Source organism: Mirounga angustirostris, unplaced genomic scaffold (genome assembly GCF_029215605.1).
Source record: "Mirounga angustirostris isolate CCGP_5_RB_7025 unplaced genomic scaffold, mMirAng1.0.hap1 SCAF_1, whole genome shotgun sequence".
In the NCBI taxonomy this organism is placed as follows: Eukaryota; Metazoa; Chordata; class Mammalia; order Carnivora; family Phocidae; genus Mirounga; species Mirounga angustirostris.
In genome coordinates this window covers 85,969,414-85,988,220 of record NW_026991709.1, presented here as the reverse complement: position 1 = coordinate 85,988,220, position 18,807 = coordinate 85,969,414, and the positions used below count along the sequence as shown (strand labels likewise).

Here is an 18,807-nt window from a genome sequence, read left to right as displayed (position 1 = left end):
GATAAACATAGGGGTTCATGTATCCCTTTGAATTAGTGTTTTTGTATTCTTTGGGTAAATACCCAGCAGTGTGATTGCTGGATCATAAGGTAATTCTATTTTTAACTTTTTGAGGAACCTCCATACTGTTTCCCACAGTGTCTTCCCCAGTTTGCATTCCCATCAACAGTGCACAAGGGCTCCTTTTCTCCACATCCTCACCAACACTTGTTTCTTGTTTTTTATTGTAGCCATTCTGACAGATGTGAGGTGATATCTCATTGTAGTTTTGATTTGCATTTCCCTGATGATGAGTGATGTTGAGCAACTTTTCACGTGTCTGTTGATGAACATAGATGTGAAAAATCCTCAACAAAATACTAGCAAACCGAATCCAACAATACATTAAAAAAAATCATTCCCATGATCAAGTGGGATTTATTCCTTGGATGCAAGCATGGTTCAGTATTCTCAAATCAGTCAATGTGATACCTCACATCCATAAGAGAAAAGATAAAAACCATATGATCATTTCAATAGATGCAGAAAAATCATTTGACAAAGTACAACATCCATTCATGATAAAAACTCTCAACAAAGTAGGTTTAGAGAGAACATACCTCAACATGATAAAGGCCTTATATGAAAAATCCACAGCTAACATCATCCTCAGTGGGGAAGAACTAGCACTTTTCCCCTAACGTCAGGAACAAGACAAGGATGTCCATTCTTACCACTTTTATTCAACATAGTACTGCAAGCCCTAGCCACAGCAATCAGACAACATAAAGAAATAAAAGACATCCAAATTGGTAAGGAAGGAGTAAAATTTCTACTATTTGCAAATGACATGATACTCTATATAAAAAAACCCTGAAGACTCCATCAAAAAAAATCTGCTAGAACTGATAAATGAATTCAGTAAGGTCACAGGATACAAAACCACCAGATGTCAGTTGCATTTCTACACACTACTAATGGAGCAGCAGAAAGAGAAATTAAGAAAACAATCCTATTTACAATTGCACCAACAAAGTACCTAGGAATACATCTAACAAAAGACGTGAAAGACCTGTACTCTGAAAACCATAAAACATTGATGAAAGAAATTGACGGTGACACAGAATGTTGCCTTTTATCCTTCATTCTTATCCTCCCTTCTGTTACCATCACGTGAGTGAAAGGTAAGTGCCACACTGAAGGGCTTTTAGGCTTCTCAATAAGGCAAGGATGACACAACACCATGACAGCCCAAGTGTTTCACAAAAATAAATGTGGAAAAAAAACAGCCATAATGGGGAAATGGGAAAATGCCATTTCCCTGTCCCACATTTTCTTTTCCATTACTTTACCCACATATGCATCCACACACCAGTTTGTTCACTTCGGCTTAAGCTCCAGGTTAAATCGGTAAAATGTCATAAGTTTGAGTATTACATCCCCAAATCAGGCACACTAACCTACCATGGCTCCACACAACTATATTCCCGCCTGTGTAAATCGGTTGTGTGTCCCCACAGGATGGTGATCCGATGGTGGCAAGATTCCCACAGACACCAAGGATATTAAGTTTCTTTAATGGTGGAGGATATGAAAACCTCAAAGGGGGTTGTATAAAGCTGGCAATAGCACAAATAGAAGCAAAACTTTCCAGGTCTCCACCACATTCCACAGGGAGATGCACTGCTGTGGTTAAACCACCCTCCCGGGGATGAGAATTTGCTAGGTATGGGACGTCTTTTCCATTCTCATGGAGATCTGATGCCTATCTGTTCTGGAAACCACCCAGCCTATGCCTGACTACAAAATACCACCAAATCCTTCCTAGGTGTTCACAGCAATGCTGGGAAAAGCAAAGGTCCTTTCTCCAGAAGCATGCTTCTCCTGGACTGAAGCTTCTGAACAGTGTGAGGTGCATTCCTGTAACTATCATTTCCAAAACATACCAGAGCCTCAAGTACTGTGCTTTCTGGAAGTGCCACAGGGAACACCAGCAAAAGAGGAATGATGCCATTTGGTAAAAGTAGTTTAGTTGCCAAATACTCGGCAATGCGCTAAGAGGCAGGTAAAGTATTACTGGTGGTTCAGGAACTTTTGCAAAATAAGACAAAGGCCAATTTACTCTTCCTGCTGCTTCTTCTTCTTTTTTTTTTTTTTCTGCCTAGTCAAATTCAAACAGGGTCACTGCCTCCTACGGTCACATTAGCTGGCCTTGTCTCCTGTTTCACTGAGAAAATGTAGGCCAACAGACATAAACCACCTCAGCTCTCTTTTCCCCATGTATTTATTTTCTACGTTAGCTTCCCTTAAGAAGTGATAAGACATAGTGGTCAAGAGTATGAACTCTGAAACCAAACTACCTGGCATCCTGACTACCCATCAGCTGTGTGATCTTGGGCAGTTACTCAACCTCTCTGTGCCTCTATTTCCTAATCTGAAAAATGGGGACAATAATTATACACATACATAGCTCAGAAAGTCCTTGGAAGAGAGGCTAACATTTACTAAATATTTTGAAAGCACTTGGAACAGAGGTTGGCACAGAGTAGGATATGTCAGTGTTTGCCATCGCTATTCCAATCCCGGAGAATGAAGGATCCTTCTTCTTTGGAGGTAGGCTGCACCCCTGATGCCATTCTCTTCTCCAACAAGAGCTGCCCCATGAGCATCTTCTTCCCCTTTGCAGATCTCTCCCTCTCCTTTAGCTCCCTCTCCTTAGCCTTTAAAGATGCTTGTAGTGGATGAGTTAGAGAAGGGTCCACAGAGGAAGTTAAACTGAAGCTGGCCTTGAAGATCAAGTAGGAATCTGCTTCATGAAAAGGAGGGTAGCAGGAAATTGGGGGGGGGGGGGCAGCAAGAGTGGGCCTCTCACAGAGGAAACCGCGCCAGCCACGAGCCTTGCTACTGCATGCAGTGCTTGAGGAGTTAGCTGCTCAGGGCGGTCATGGTGTTGAACACAGGGGATGGGTTCCTCGAGGGGTCGCTAAGGCAGGGTCGTAACCACAAGTGCCTCCAGAGCCAGGAAGGTGAACTGAATGCGTCAAGTAAGCTGGGTTAGGAAATTTGGGGATGGAGGAGGTCTTAGCCTCGGTTCCCACCTAAAAGCAGAGCCTGCAATGGGGGCCCAAGTGTGGAGCGTTTATTTTAGGAGGTGTTCCCAAGGAATGAGAGCGAGGAATCAGGAAGAGTGAAACAAGGAGAGGAAGCCAATATTGTTGCGGAAAACAGGCTCTTGTCCACCGGGGACTCTTGAAGAGCTATGTAGGATTACTAATACAGAACACACCTCGGTATTCCCCACCTGAGACATAAAAGTGGGGCGCATCGATCAACTAGCTCTTGATCCTTTTTTTTTTTTTTTTAAGATTTTATTTATTTGACAGAGAAAGAGAGAGAGAACAAGTAGGCAGGGAGGCAGGCAGAGGGAGAGGGAGAAGCAGGCTCCGCGCTGAGCAGGGAGCCCGATGCGGGGCTCGATCCCGGGACCCTGGGATCACGACCTGAGCCGAAGGCAGCCGCTTAACTGACTGAGCCACCCAGGCGCCCGCTCTTGATCCTTTTTACTCAAAATTTGCCCGTAGGGCATTAACACTTCCACACTTACAGGCACCTGTACCACAAAGATTAGTGACCTCCTTCCTGCCTCCCAGCTCACAGCAGAAGGGAAGCTGTAAAGCAGCCTCTTACTTAACCATGTGCTATTCTAGCTGTGAATTCGTTCACCCAGGATACAGCTTAAAAACCTACTCTAGACAGAGATGCCTGGGTGGCTCGGTTGGTTAAGCGTCTGCCTTCGGCTCAGGTCATGATCCCAGGGTCCTGCGTTAGGCTCCCTGCTCACTGGGCAGTCTGCTTCTTGCTCTGCCCCTCCACCTGCTCATTCTCTCTCTCTCTCAAATAAATAAAATCCTTAAAAAAAATTTTAAAACATTAAAAAAAAGTTTTTTTAAACATACTCCAGAGAATTAAGACAACCAATGTTGAAGAGTTCACTGTTGTGGCAGAATTATATTTTAAAAGACATGTCTTGTTTTAGGTGGACAAAACTGTAGGGCCACAGCCTTTCCTGGGGATGAGAGATGTGCCTCTATTTTTGCTTCCAAACTCCCTTGTTCTCTAGTGCCAGAGGCTCACTTCACCAGCAGCCTGGGACATTTTCATTTGCTGAGCGTGAGACTGTTCTTCCTCTGCTCCCTTCTTCCACCTCTGCAGGAGTGATGAATTTAGTTCCGTAGGAATACTCTTTGATTGCTGACAGGATAGCACCCAGCCAATGGGTTTGTGTTTCCAGCAGGAGCCATAGGAAATAGTCATTGTGTTCTGCAATTGAGCATTCCACCAACATACCCTCCTGCCAAGTCCCTCTTAGTGGACCAAAGAACAGGAATGAGCGGCTTCATATTTCTTTGCATGTGATCACCATTTTATCACTTGGTAGCTGGCAAGCAAAACAGGATTTCGTCTCTGGGCTCAAGGACTTTGCAAAGTCACTATCAGGAAAACTGGGGCCTGTGCCGGATTTTAGGACAGATCTGCATGCTCCCTCCTAACTGCCCTATTGCAGGTGGTCGCCACTTGGGAATTTATGGGCTGATGGGCCAAAGAACAATAGCCAAGCATGTGAAGAAGGGGCACATTTCCAAATAAAATTTTACTTCTATTACAGAATTAAATCAAAGCCTTCTTAAAGCAGAGGCCACAAAGCAGCACGGAGTTTGTCTTGCAGATATGTTTTGTTTGGCCCCAATGTGTTTTAGAGGAAAGAGAATTACCAAAAGACCAAGGTCAAGAGACTTAACATAAAAATTTGGATTTCTGCCCATCTTGGCCAGCATTATTGTATAAGGTTAAATAAGATGCACTATAATAAATATTACAAGTAGAGGACATAGAAATTCTTCTCCATAAAGCATAAAACAATATATTTAGAAATACACAGAAAAAAGCTTGGAAGGATAAGCATTATGCTAATAATACCAGTTACCTCTAGGAAGGAAAAAGTGGGATTGGGAAAACGGGGAGTTTAAGGAGTATTTGCCCTTTACAAAAGTGTTGAATATTAGACAGCGAAAATGTATGTATGTCTCCTTATGTGCTTGAACATGAATTTGAGTAATGGAAAAAAAGAATTTCCTGTCTCCGAGAAAGTTCCTTCAGGTCACATAAATATACTCTGAAATCCAGTTGTGACTCAAGAACTCTGTTGTACAACTATTCACAAAAATGCAGAGTGATGGGATAGATGAATAATTAGCCCCAAGCCTCCCCAGGAGTTTTCCCAGTTTTGACTACAATGATACACTGTTGGGGAGAAAAGCTCACACCACTAAACGACAAAGTGCTGAGTGATCTTCCTTCTGGAAGCAGGAGCTCTGTGTGCTCCCTGACCATGCCCTGTGGGATGAGCGGAGGGCAGCTTCGCTCTGCAGGTGTCCCAGGCTGGAGGTTGAGTCACGGGTGCTGCAGGGCCTCTCTAGGCACAGAGCAGAGGGATTCACCATCCTGGAGTGCGTTCTTCCCCCTTCTTCACAGGTTCTTCTGACTTTCTGATAAACTGCACTATCCCACGCAAAATTTCAAGGTTTTCTAAAGTGGAAAGGAAATTTTCCAACAAATATTAAGAGAAATAATATTAAGAAAGTGCTTTCTAGGAGATTATCTGATACATAGTTAGTGCCTTCCAAGTGTTTGTTAAGTAAATTAGACTCTGTTGACTAAAAACGAATTGTACTTAAAATAGGATGAAGCATTTGCTCGAGTGTTTTGATAATTTCCTGGATTAAAGTTCCATTATAGTCTGTACCTGCCTGACATAGGCCATTATGGGTAAAACTCTCCTTTCTGGAGTGGCATCCCAGCAAAAGCCAAGTGACACATACAATGCAGTCACAGTTCTATTGGTCCAAGCAGTCATTCTAAATCTTGGCTACATATTAGAATCATCTAAGGAGCTTTTAAAAATCCCTGGAGACCTGGGCACACCCTAGAGCAATTAAGTCAGAACCTCTGGGGATATGACCCAGGCATAAGGCTGTTTTTGCTTTTTTTTTTTTTTTTTAACTTCCCAGATGATTCCAGTGTGCCACTAAGTTTGAGACCAACTGCTCAAACTTCAATATGCCTATGAGCACCTTACATAAAGGAAGATCTTACTAAAGATAAGGTCTAATTCAGTAGGTGTGGAGTGGGGCCTGGGATGGTGTATCTCTAATGAGCTCCAAGGTGATGTAGCAAGGATCTGGTTTCTAGAGCCTTTCACACAGATGCCTATGAAGATATGTAAAAAACTTGCATTCACTGCAGTATTGCTTGTAATAAGGAAATATTTAAAGCCACCTAAATGTCCATCAACAGGACAATGAATTAATTGTGGTATATGCAGACAATGGAACACTATATAGCATTTAAAATGGATAAATTATGGCTATCATCATAGATCTCAAAATGTTGAGAAAAAAACACAAAGGCATTTGCACATTGTGATGCCATTTACATTAGTTTTGAAAGCCTAAACAACACTATGAATTGTTTATGGGTACATATGGTATTAATATAATAATATACACGAAAATAATAAATACCAGATTCAAGACTGTGTTTTATCTGGGGAGGGAGAAAGATTAGAACTGGGGAGAGGTACACAGTGGTCTTCAGCTGATACCATGTTTTATTTCTCCTAAAAATAACACATACAGCAAAATCCTAGGATTTGATGGTGCTGGAGAGTTTGGTGATGAGCACCTGAGTGTCTATTTCATTATCTTCTATACTTTGCATCTTTGAAATAATTGCTAAATTTTTAAAAGTTTTTAATTTATGTATACCTGTGTTCAGAACAACATTATCCACAATAGCCAAAAGGTGAAGCAGCCCAAATGTCCATCAACAGATGAATGAATAAACAAAATGTGGTATGTACATACACTGGAATATTACTCAGCCTTAAAAGGAAGAAAATTTTGACATACGCTACCGTATGAACCTTGGAGATATTATGCTAAATAAAATAAACCAGCCACAAGACAACAAATACTGTACGATCCCACTTGTATGAGGTACCTAGAGTAGTTAAACTCATAGAGAGTAGAATGATGGTTGCCATGGGGCTGGAGAGAGGGAGAAATGGGTGCTATTGCTTAATGGATTATGGGGTTTCAGTATGAGAAGATGAGAAAAGTTCTGGAAATGGTTGGTGGTGACAATGCCCAACAGTATGAATGTACTTAATGCCACTGAACTGCAGACTTGAAAATGGTTAAAATGATAAAGTTTATATTATGTTCATTTCATCACAATTTTTTAAAGCTTTCAGTTTAAAAAAAAAATCATGGAGGACAATCAAAGAAGGACCAGCAAAAGATATTTTGGAAATCATATGAGGGAATACCATACAGTCAAAAAGAATAAGGTCCACATGTGCTGGTATGAAATGATTGCCCAGGCACACTGGTCACCAGAAATTAAAGTGTATGCAATGCCACCTTCCATATTGCATAGAATATCTCTCGAAAATACCTAAGAAACTGGTAACTGCCATCGTTTCTGGGGAGGAAAACATGGGAGCGTGAGTTCAGAGGTGAGCTCTGGACCTAACTATTCAAAAAAACGCAACCAATTTTTAACCAACTGAGCCACCCAGGCGCCCCAAACGCAACCAATTTTTAAAGATCAATTCTCTAAGTCATCATTCTCTGAGAGGGATGAAAAGAAATAACTGAAATTCACACTTAATACCCCAATTCGGAATAACTGAAGAGTTAATTGGTATGTCCAGGAGCACACGGGTGACAGAATAGGCCCAAAGTTATCCTAGTGCACACTATTTCTAAATGTTCGAAATATTTAACAAAAGACTTAAAAATACGTCTACTTCTATATTGCCAACTTATTGAAACAGAAAACATTGTTTTCCCCAAAATGAATTATGCTTGGGAAAACTTTTTTTTTTTTTTAAGATTTTATTTATTTATTTGAGAGAGAGAGTGAGAGAGAGAAAGAGCACAAGAGGGGGAGAGGGAGAGGGAGAAGCAGACTCCCTGCTGAGCAGGGAGCCCCATGCGGGACTCGATCCCGGGACTCCAGGATCATGACCTGAGCCGAAGGCAGTCGCTTAACCAACTGAGCCACCCAGGCGCCCTTGGGGAAACTTTTTGTATTTTTCATTTTGTAGTTTAGTTTTTATATTGTCAGCATCATTTCCACATATATGGTAACATTTGCCCCATACGTAATTTTTTATTTTTAACAATCTCCTTTGATAAGAGATTTTTCTAGTCCTTTGCTTCCAATTTGAGGCTTTCGTTGACAATTACTCCTATTTAGTTTCGATGTTGGCTGTTCACATACCCAAAAGTGCATGGATAATGGATTCTTTTAAAGCAAAAGAGACATTTTTAAAAATCACAAAAAATTGGGGCGCCTGGGTGGCTCAGTCGTTGAGCGTCTGCCTTCGGCTCAGGTCATGATCCCAGAGTCCTGGGATTGAGCCCCGCGTCGGGCTCTCTGCTTGGCGGAGAGCCTGCTTCTCCCTCTGCCTGCCACTCTGCCTATCTGTGCTCTCTCTCTCTCTGTCAAATAAATAAATAAAATCTTAAAAAAATAAAAATAAAAATCACAAAAATCATACACACACACATATGTATTCTGATTCCCAATCCACTGCTTTTCCCATTCTGCATACTTTAGTAGCCAATGGTGTAAAAGAATACACTCCTTGTTATCCTAAAGACATGATGTCTGCCCTTGCTTTATGGATTAAAAACTCCTCTCCTCCACTAGGTGGTTTTTAGCCAAAGAGCCTGCTGCCGAGGTAGCGTACCAACCACATTTGAACTGCTAAATGTAAGATTTAAAGAGTCCACATGGTGGCACTAGATACCTTTGGTCAAAGTCTATAACCCAGTAAACTATTTCTAAAAAACAGGGAGAGAGAAGAGCCTCTGGCATTAGCAAAGATTAAAAATTAAAACTAGTATGAAAGACATCTTGTTTCTGTCTGGAAGGATGGCTGCCAGCCAAAGCATATGTGAAGCTCTAATTACATACTTAAAGACATCCAAAATGCCAAGCGGATATTACAGACTCCTATGACAAAGCCTATTTCTTCCAGTGGCAACCATACCTCTGTTCCTTCAGACATACTTCATTACAACATACATACAACATATTTCCACACACTTCCTCCTAATACACATTTCTCTCTCTGTCCATCTATCTCCATCTCTCTTTCTCTGACACATAGGTACACATATGCATCTACACCATGGAGTGTATTTTTAGGTGATGGGGGGGGCAAGATTCATAATCACATCCCTATTAAATAATTTTTAAAGTGCACAATTGTTGCCTGTCTTCATCTTTTTCTAAGTTCCCAAATTTCAACAGTTCATGAATATCCCACAAAAAGGTATAAAATTTGATGGGTTAAGTCTCAACTCAGATGATAAATATCTTAAAACTCATCACAAAAAGATCTATTTCTGATCTCTTTACAATCTTATTAATTTATAACAGACTGGGAAATTTCACTGCTAGTCTTCTACATACAGACAATTTTAAAGGGTAACACCCAGCGATTGATCTTGAATAGATTTTCAGCAAATAATCCTCAGAAATGCCTGAAGAAAAGAAAAGCTAGTGGTTTAAGGCTCTATTTTTTGATGCCCATTATCATAGCTTTCTTTTAAGCTAAAAATCTCTTAGAGATGATTTAATAAAATGTGCTGCCTTGAGTGTTTTTACAACACACAGACAGACTCAATGTGATCTATTCACTTCATTCAGAAACATTATTTTGTGCAGACACAAGAATTTTTCCCACGACAGTAAGTGTATGTGTCTTGCATCCTGATTAAACAAACCGTAACAGCACCTTCCCAGACCTATAATCTACTTTTTAAAATGAGCATTTAAAATCAAAAGCACATTGCACTGAGTAAACCAGAGTTCTTAAATGACCATAGCCCAATAATATATTGTATATATAAGCTAATTATAAGATTATTTTTATATGTGAAACACCCAAAAGATTAATGGGTAGATGCCTTTTCATATGTGTTTATTTTCAGAAGCAGTGATTATGGTCCTGCTAAGCCCAAAATTTCTCAGAATTTGAAGGGAAGATAAATTTTAAAACATATCAATAAAATTGAGAACTCGCTCCAGTCTCAGGCTAACTCCAGTGATGTAGGGAAGAAGAAGTGGGACCACTTAGGTCAAGTCTACTGTAAGCCCAAGAGCTGACAATACTCTGCACAAGTTCAAGAAGTCCACGGCAGATCACGTGCAGACTGATGAACGGTGAACCTACAGCCACTGACCATCGGCACTGAAAATAACACATCAGTGCAGTGTATCTTTTTCCCGTGATCTCCAACTCAGAACAAAACAATGTGCAGACAAGACTCAGAAACTGTTTTATTAAATTGAACACAAAATACCTGTTATAATAATGTCAAGCTTTTATCAGAAATCAGTACATAAGTGAGGATACACAGCCAAAATGAGCCATCAACATAAGCACTGTAAATTTTAAATAACTTTTGGATTTCTATATTCAATATGCGGAAGAAAATAAAACCAAAAAAGCAATTTCAATTTCACAATTCACAGTTGATTGGTTTTAATCCCATGACACTTTTGCCATTTTATAGCCCCAGAATGCAAACAGATTTCCAAATTGGTGACTGGCACTTAGCCCCAACAACATACACAGATGTTAAACCCCTGTATGACATTTAGAAAAAATTTTAGGAAACAACCCCAATTTCATACAGTTCTGGCTGGCGGTTTTTAGCCATATCCTTTACTAGATATTTTTCTAGTGAAATAGCAAAAGCAGTTTTAAAAGTTTGCCATGCCATTAAATGAAGGGTTCTAAAGTCTCCCTTGTTTGTTTGGTTTTTTATGATTTTATTCTCTAATTTAAAACAATAACTACACTAAAATGCAACCTTAACAGTGAAAGCAAAATCAGTTTTGCTTCTGGAGCTAGAGCATACATCCAAGAGAGGCAACTTATTGCCCTAGCAGATACATGGAATGCTTTAGAAAAGCAGAATCTGACATGCTCTAGTAAGGCATTTCAAAGCAGATACACCATACCCAAACTAAATTATTATGGTCAGCTGAGGATACCACAAGGTGAACACCAATTAACACAGAATCAACATGAAATTCTTACAAAATGACACACTGATTTACAAAACCACAGAAGGGTGCTCAAGTACCAAAGGAAGGCAAAACAATGACCAGCCACTCTAAAAGAGTTTTGTTCCCGTAAATGCCAGATTTGCAGAGTAGAAATAAACTTTATATGTGCTTTGCCCTAGGATATCACTCATCCTGACACGTGGGGTTACTTTTCCTTAAAAAAATATATCATGTAGAGAATATACATTGAATCAGTGATATACAACATTTATTTTCACTAGTGACGGGGTCACTTAAGCACTTACATAGAAAAAGTTATGAGTAATCATGAAGGTTATTTAAATGCAAAAAGAAATCTGATAAAACCTGCATTATTAGTTGGTATTCAACAGTGAAGTGAGGTTTTTAGCAATTACATTGGCTTAATGAGGAACATGACCGTGAAGAAAATCTTTAAGTTCAAAGAATCATGAAATGCCTAAAAACTAAATAATCAGTAAAAAATACATACTTTCATTTTAAGGTCCCCAAAGGAATGTTCAGTTATCTTGGAAGCCACGATGCTTATCACACAAGCACAAGAATTATGAATCAGGAACAGTGAAGTTCCGATTCTGACTTATCCATTGAATCTTCATGACCTGGAGCAAGTCACTTAAATTCTTCAGATTTTGTCCAAAAAAAAAAATTGGCATAAAAATAAAGGCATGTGTCAAAAAAAATTTTTTTTCTAAACAGTACTAGAGTAAAGCTAAAGATGGTTACTAAGGCTCACAATTTCAACAACTCATTGTACAGTACAATCATTTTTGATCCTGCTAATTATGGCTAGAGGCAGCATGGGCAATGACAATTCTCAGGGAATTCAAAGGCTTTAGAGAAGTTAATGGTTTCAACTTTCAAAACTACAAAATCTTCTTCGTGAGTTGTTTAAAACAGCTAATCATCTATGGGTTTGACTCTCCACCTCTCTATGTGCTGGTAGAGCAAGTGAAAGTAATGACAGAGACATGGTTTCATGGAGAAAAGCATCCATAGAATGAAATGAGGTATAAGCTGATTTAATAAACCCCAATCCATAACTTACAGTTATTTTAAAGAAGCTGCATAGTTCAGCAAAAATATATCATAGAAGAGGGATAAAGAAAAAAATTCTTAATGGAACTTTAAAAGGTGTGACAACTAAGCATTTAAAATTACCAACACCAGAAAACTTGAGGTTGGAAAGGAGTGGTCTTCCTTTACGCTAAGCACACATAAAAACAGAAACCAGAAGGCTAAAGTCCACAAGAGAAAATAATGCATGTTATTTGGTTCCAGTTATCAACTGCACACACTGCTTTTTAAAAGATAATCATATTAAACAGATAATAAACTCTAGTTAATGATACCTATGCTGAAGTATTTAAGGGAAATGTATTGTCTGAAATTCACACTGAAATATATATTTTTTAAAACTCCATGGATGGATGGATAGAGGGATGGACATATATATGGTAATACAAGCCTAGTAAAGTGTTGATGTTAGAATTTGCTGGTGGATATATTGTAAAAAAAATTTTGACTCCAATGTATGTTTAAAATTTTTCATAATAAAATGTTGAGGGAAATGTTACTATTTCTACAATAAAATTAATTTAGCAGTGTGTTTTAAAGACTCAGACAATTTAGAATTGTAAATTAACTGAAGTGGGAATTTTTGCTTAAGGCCTCAAATCCAATTTCTGAAGATCCTTTCTTTAACATCGAGATGAACTAACACAGTAAGTACTGTGGAAAAGACAGTCTCTTCTTCACACACCTCATTTGCAAGTAAATAATTCTCTCCTCCCTACAGAATAGACAAGTTTTGAAAAGACCACTGGAATAAAATTTTTCCAAATATCAGTGTCAAGCCCTTCCCAATCCACCATACTACTATTCACTAAATATAAAGGCAACACAGATCAAGGTGAAAAATAATCTATGACTATTGTCAGCCTGGGACAACTGGATTTATTTTCAGGGTGTATGGTTCCTGATCAGTAATGTTAACAGTTTTACTCAGTTTCAAATTGAAATCGCATTAGGCCAAAAAAAAAAAAATGCAGAATGCAGAATTTACACAGACCTTTGCTATTCCAAGCCTCTGTTTTATGAATTCTGATTAATGGCAATAATTCTATCATCTCTTCTCTCTGTGAAATGCTAAAACCTGCTAAAGGCACTCATATTCTGGGCTTAATGGGGACAGGGTCACATGGGACCATAAGCCAGTATTTTTTTTTTTTTTTTTTTTGGTAGCTACCCAGAAAGGGAATTTACAAATGATCCTCCCATTCATAATGGGAAGAAAAAGTCAAACAGCTATCAGCAGAAACGTCATATGAGAAGCTATTTACACAGCTATTTGTCCATTCAGCTAGACTGCTAGTAACAGCTTCCGATGAGAGAGGTCTACAGCCAAGAAAAACCCCCAAAAAACAAAAGCAACAACAAAACACTATTATTATGTACGAAACTCCTGAACAGTAATTTGGCTGGTTAAAAAAAAAAAAAAAATAGTTGGTAAGGTGGAATATTTCTTAAGCATTTGTTCAAAAGCCTGCACTAAACTTTTGCCTATATTGACAAAATATTTCTATTTCTGAAGTTCTATTGTCTTATATATGCCTCCCCAAGTTCTTTAGAGAGCACTTTCAGCCTACATTCCAATATCAGGGAAACAAAACAGGTTTCACACCATCCCTAGGCCTCTCTGTAGAGGATACCATGCCCAACAGTTATGTCTCCCCTGACACAAGCAAGACTCATTTTACACAGGTCACTGGACAGTCCTCAAACTGTCGTTGCTCACAGTCCCAGCCAACTCAGGAGTGAAGGAGTCATAATTCCCACCACTAATCCTTAGACTCTATCTACAGAGGAAGATTTAAGCAAATATGTTTGCTCAAACATATTTCTCCCATTCCCCTCACTGAAAGTGTAGACAGTAGCTATAAGCAAGATATCAGTTCTGTAAAATAAGGTGGAAGGAAGATCTCATGCTTCCCCTCAGCTGTGTAAGTCAGAGGAACATAAGAATGGTCTCAGACAGCCATGATTCTTCATTCAATCTTAGAGTTTAAAAAAATCCTAAATGGTTTTCTAAGACTCATTAGGACGGGAAATAATGAGGAAGAGTTGGAGAAGGAACTTTTTCTAAATGAACAGTATAAAATATTATGCATCTTGCAGAATTCAGTGCAATAAGAGACAAGCAGACAAATGTAATAAAAAACATGCACATATTTACAAGTTGTAGTACATGATATACAAAGACAAGACCAACAAAGTATTTTCTGTTCAGTGTGGAGCCAAAAGGATTTACATGGTACACTCCGTTTTGTAGCTTAACTTGTTGAAAAAAACACTTCAAACGCTGCATAGGCAGTCCAATCTTTTAATTGGAACATGGAATTTTTCCTTTACAACTTCTTGGCCCTCAATATCTTAAGAAGAGTTTCTAATTGTTATCTTCTAACATGGACTTCAAATGACAACTTACACAGAGATATTCACAGAGAAAAGAGACTTGGATGCTATGAGTTCTTCTTGCAGATGATTACTAAAATCTATTGACTTGACTAAAGGTCTTCCATTGTTTAGGCCTCTGTCCGTCCTTGTATACAGCATATAAAAAGATACTAACGTGACTCCTGGGCAGCACAGGGTGCGGATTCTAGAGCACATTACAAAGCAGGACTGGACTGCACAAAAGGAAACCAACGGAGATCACGTATCACTGACTATGGTAGTAACAATGGCCTTCTTCAACAGGGAAAAAACACTGTCTAATAGGAATGCATGAAGGTGAGAAACTGTACCATGCAGACATGTATTTATTTAGGTATTTCCTTTCTGACCACCTCCGTCACCTTTGTATCACCTATGGAGTGCAGGAGAATACTGCAAGGTAACAAGCTCAAAATAACCCACTGTCATAGAGATTTGCGATTGGGGGGGGGGGGGGATGTGTATGTAACCTCTATAAATGATCATGGAAGTTATCAACTTCCTACAGTTTGGAAATTAAGGAACAAACCGAGTTATTGTAGGCAATGTGGTATCTAAAATGTCATATAAAACAAACACAGCTCTTTTTTAGTGCAAAGAAATAGAGCAAGTAAGAAATAACACTATAAATCTAACTTTTTTCTTTAAAGAAAATGCATTTATGCATTCATAACATCCATTAAGGGCACTGGGAGACTGGAAACCTGAATATGCAAGGCCAGGAAAAATATCAAGGCCTTTAAGTCCACTGCTTTTTGTATATATGTAACAAAATTGTTAAGTGGGGAGAGTGGGGGAAATCCTTCAATTTTCTTTGCAAAGGAAAAACTGAAAGTGGAAAAATGCCACTTTTACAAACTGTAAATTCTTATCCATGATCTTTTACTATTACCTGAAATAAGGATCCAATGAAATCTTCTCTATGGTATCACATAAATATATATGTATGTGTGTATATATGTATATAAGTACATATATATACATATATATACGTGTATATATACACACACACACACACATAGACTACAGAGAAAGGGGAAAAATAAGATTTTTAAATAATTATAGAACTAAGTGGCCAGCACTGTAATATTAAATTCTACCCACAAATTATACTTAGCAGCAAAATGAGTAACCTACTGACCAATAAAATAAGTTCTAAATTGCCCTAAGTTAATCGATTGTATAAAAGGATTATTATACTCAGAGACACAGTTCTAGATAGAATCTCAATAATGTTACTTCATTCTCCTGTTTCTGGGAGGGAAAAAAAAAATGTAGGTTCTATTTTTCAAAAAACCACCACTTCAACAGAAGAGCAACTTGATATTTTACCAGTGGTTATCCCAAAACTGAATTTTAAATATGGATCTAGGTTGCTCAAAAACTGTTCATAAAGATTAAAGGAAAGGAATGATGATTATAATTTCCTTCTCCCCATCTCTTTGCCTATAGAATTCTCAAAGAATAATAGGAGTTTCATTTTTAATTAGTAATAAAAGCAATCAAATGTGAGTTGACCATAGTGCAAAGATACTGCTCATTATAAACTTCCTGGTGGATGTGGCCTTTCAAAAAAAGTATGGATGAGCACCAGTCTTATCCATGTAAATATAGTAAGTAGATAAAATACAACTAATGAAAGTTCATAGGGTACTCCATTCATTTATCTAGCCATACACTAGAGCTTATTTAAAAATAATAATAATAATAATAATACTGTTATAATTATCAGATACCAAAGTAATCCATAATGTATTTCTATGACCTTTAAGGAAGCTGAATTATAAAGAAGGAAACCAAAGTTCATGTATTTTACTACTGGAAATGATGATACTAAAATCTGGTTAACTTTTTTTTTTTTTTTAACTCCTCTCTATCTATGAAACAGGAAGGGGGTAGTATTTTTCAGGGCAACCAACCAACTGGCAAGACAGCAAAGAATGTAAATAAACCCTAAGGATCAGTTCATCGAAAAAGTCTGCCAAAACAAATATCAAGAGATCTGAACTTAAAATCGAGACCATCATATAAGTACGTTATTATCAATGAATAACTCTACATTGAAAAATCAAACACGTCTTTACATTTCCCAAAACCACCTGAAAAATATTTTTTAAAAAAATAGCATATCTATCTTAAACACATTGGATATTGGAACAGGGGGCTTGGAAAGCTCACAACATAGCTGGGGCATGAAAATGAGCCTATTAAACAAGCTAATTCAACTGGGGCAGGGTGGGGGGGAGGGCGGAGGGGGGAGGAAGGAAGAAGCCGGCATTTAAATGTGTGAAATCCACAAGTGAAAATGAAATTTCACCATTTGGAAGTCTACAAGCACATTGGAAGTGTATGAATCCAAGAAAATCTGCATTTCAATCAATAATGGGAAGACAAGGGGAAAACACGTACTGGGAAAGACCCTAATGCTGCTTATAATCGTATATCCTACTGGCAAGGCATTGCGTTGAGGTGGTTCCAAAGAAAACTTGGGAAACCAAAATCTCTGCTTACCAGTTTTTACCGTTATCTGAAGTAAGGAGTCAATAAAATTCTTTACTTAACAGTACATAAAACTAAAACTGCAAAAGAAGGTGAAGTTTTTAAATAGTTAAAGCTCTAAGTGATCAGGCTACTAGTTGACCAGAACTTGGTCAAGATAAAAAGTTATTTCTCGTGGGGTAGGTAGGTCACATGCTCTAAGTAACTCAACACAACTGACCTGAAAACGCATCATGACCTAAGAAGCACATTCTTTTCCTTCCCCAGTCTTGACATCTCATGGTACCACTGCAGGTTACACGTATTAACATTAAGCAGAGGAATGGACTCAGATCAAAAGGACCACAAAAGCAGGGCATATTGACAGAAGGCAAACAACAGGCAGGAAAAGCTGCTCTATCTGAATACAACGACCACTATACATAGCCTAGATTCTCCATCTCGTTTCTGTACCGCTGTTCAGACACCTTGCTTTTATGTTGCTTGCTCTCTAAATGCTGCCGGAACTCCATCTCTTCACCAGCCCCAACATTACACATGGAGCAGTAAAACTGGCCGCTGGGAGTAACACACATGGCCAGATCACGCGGGATTCTCTGCCGAGAGCGGGGATTGAAGTAAGGACCTGCTAAAGCAAGAGATAAAAATGATGTATCCACTTCAAAACATGCACTAAACAAATGACGACAGTCTGATTATCACTGTAATTTGCCATGCTGAGCTCAGATTATAAAATTCACAGACTCTCAGCTTTAAATGAATGCAAAATTAATAGATTTTTTTAAATTACAATTTTAGGGCACCTGGGTGGCTCAGTTGGTTGGGCGACTGCCTTCGGCTCAAGTCGTGATCCTGGAGTCCCTGGATCGAGTCCCCCATCGGGCTCCCTGCTCGGCGGGGATTCTGCTTCTCCCTCTGACCCTCCCGACCCTCCCCCCTCTCATGTGCTCTCTCTCTGTCTCTCTCTCTCAAATAAATAAATAAATAAAATCTTTAAAATAAAATAAAATAAATTACAATTTTATACAGGTTCCATCTAAGAAGTTAAAATGATTCCTCCAACCACTGTCAGAAAGGTTACTGTAGAACCAAACCCCAGCCCCAGCTCCAAATGACAATGTCTCTAAAGAGTAAATAAAATTTTAAAAATTGTTTAACTTCTAGACATTATATGAAAAGTTTTATAATTATGCTAACTCTTTAATCCAAAAATTCTACTTCTAAGAATTATCCTAAGAAAACACCAAGAATTTTTGCATGGAGATTTATCAAGAAGGACATTATTTCATCAGTGTGCATACAAGTTTTTATGGGAGGATGTGGGAAAGGGAGAGATCAAATACATGATTTGAAAAATTATGGTAATGAATGCAACGGAAAACCATGCAGTCACTGTAAGTAATGAAAACTCTTTGATTTTCTTTGATTACATGAAAATGTGATTATGCTATTAAGTGAAACAAGAATATCACAAAATATAATCACATTTCTACTTCAAAGAGGTAATATACAGAGAGATGGGAATGACATATACAAAAATGTTGGTGGAATTATTGGTAATTTTTTTCTTTTTACATAACTAACTTCTTTTTAACTATGTTAAACTGAATTTACTGGCCTGTTGCATTAAAAAAAAAAAAAGCT

The 18,807-nt window shown here is 38.3% G+C and overlaps 1 protein-coding gene across 6 annotated transcripts in view; it reads right to left on the bottom strand.

The window, feature by feature from the left end:
- Positions 1-3,874: 3,874 nt before the first annotated feature.
- Positions 3,875-18,807, bottom strand: part of ZMAT3 (zinc finger matrin-type 3) — a 41,950-nt gene continuing 27,017 nt past the window's right edge. For 4 of the 6 annotated variants that reach the window (XM_064585140.1, XM_064585126.1, XM_064585143.1 and 1 more), the window contains one exon: positions 11,661-17,791. In XM_064585140.1, the coding sequence (XP_064441210.1) occupies positions 17,580-17,791 (212 nt within the window). In that variant the 3' untranslated portion in view covers positions 11,661-17,579. Of the gene's footprint in view, positions 5,566-11,660; positions 17,792-18,807 lie in introns of those variants that run through there. The other 2 variants (XM_045903356.3, XM_045903359.3) reach the window with 2 other exon arrangements.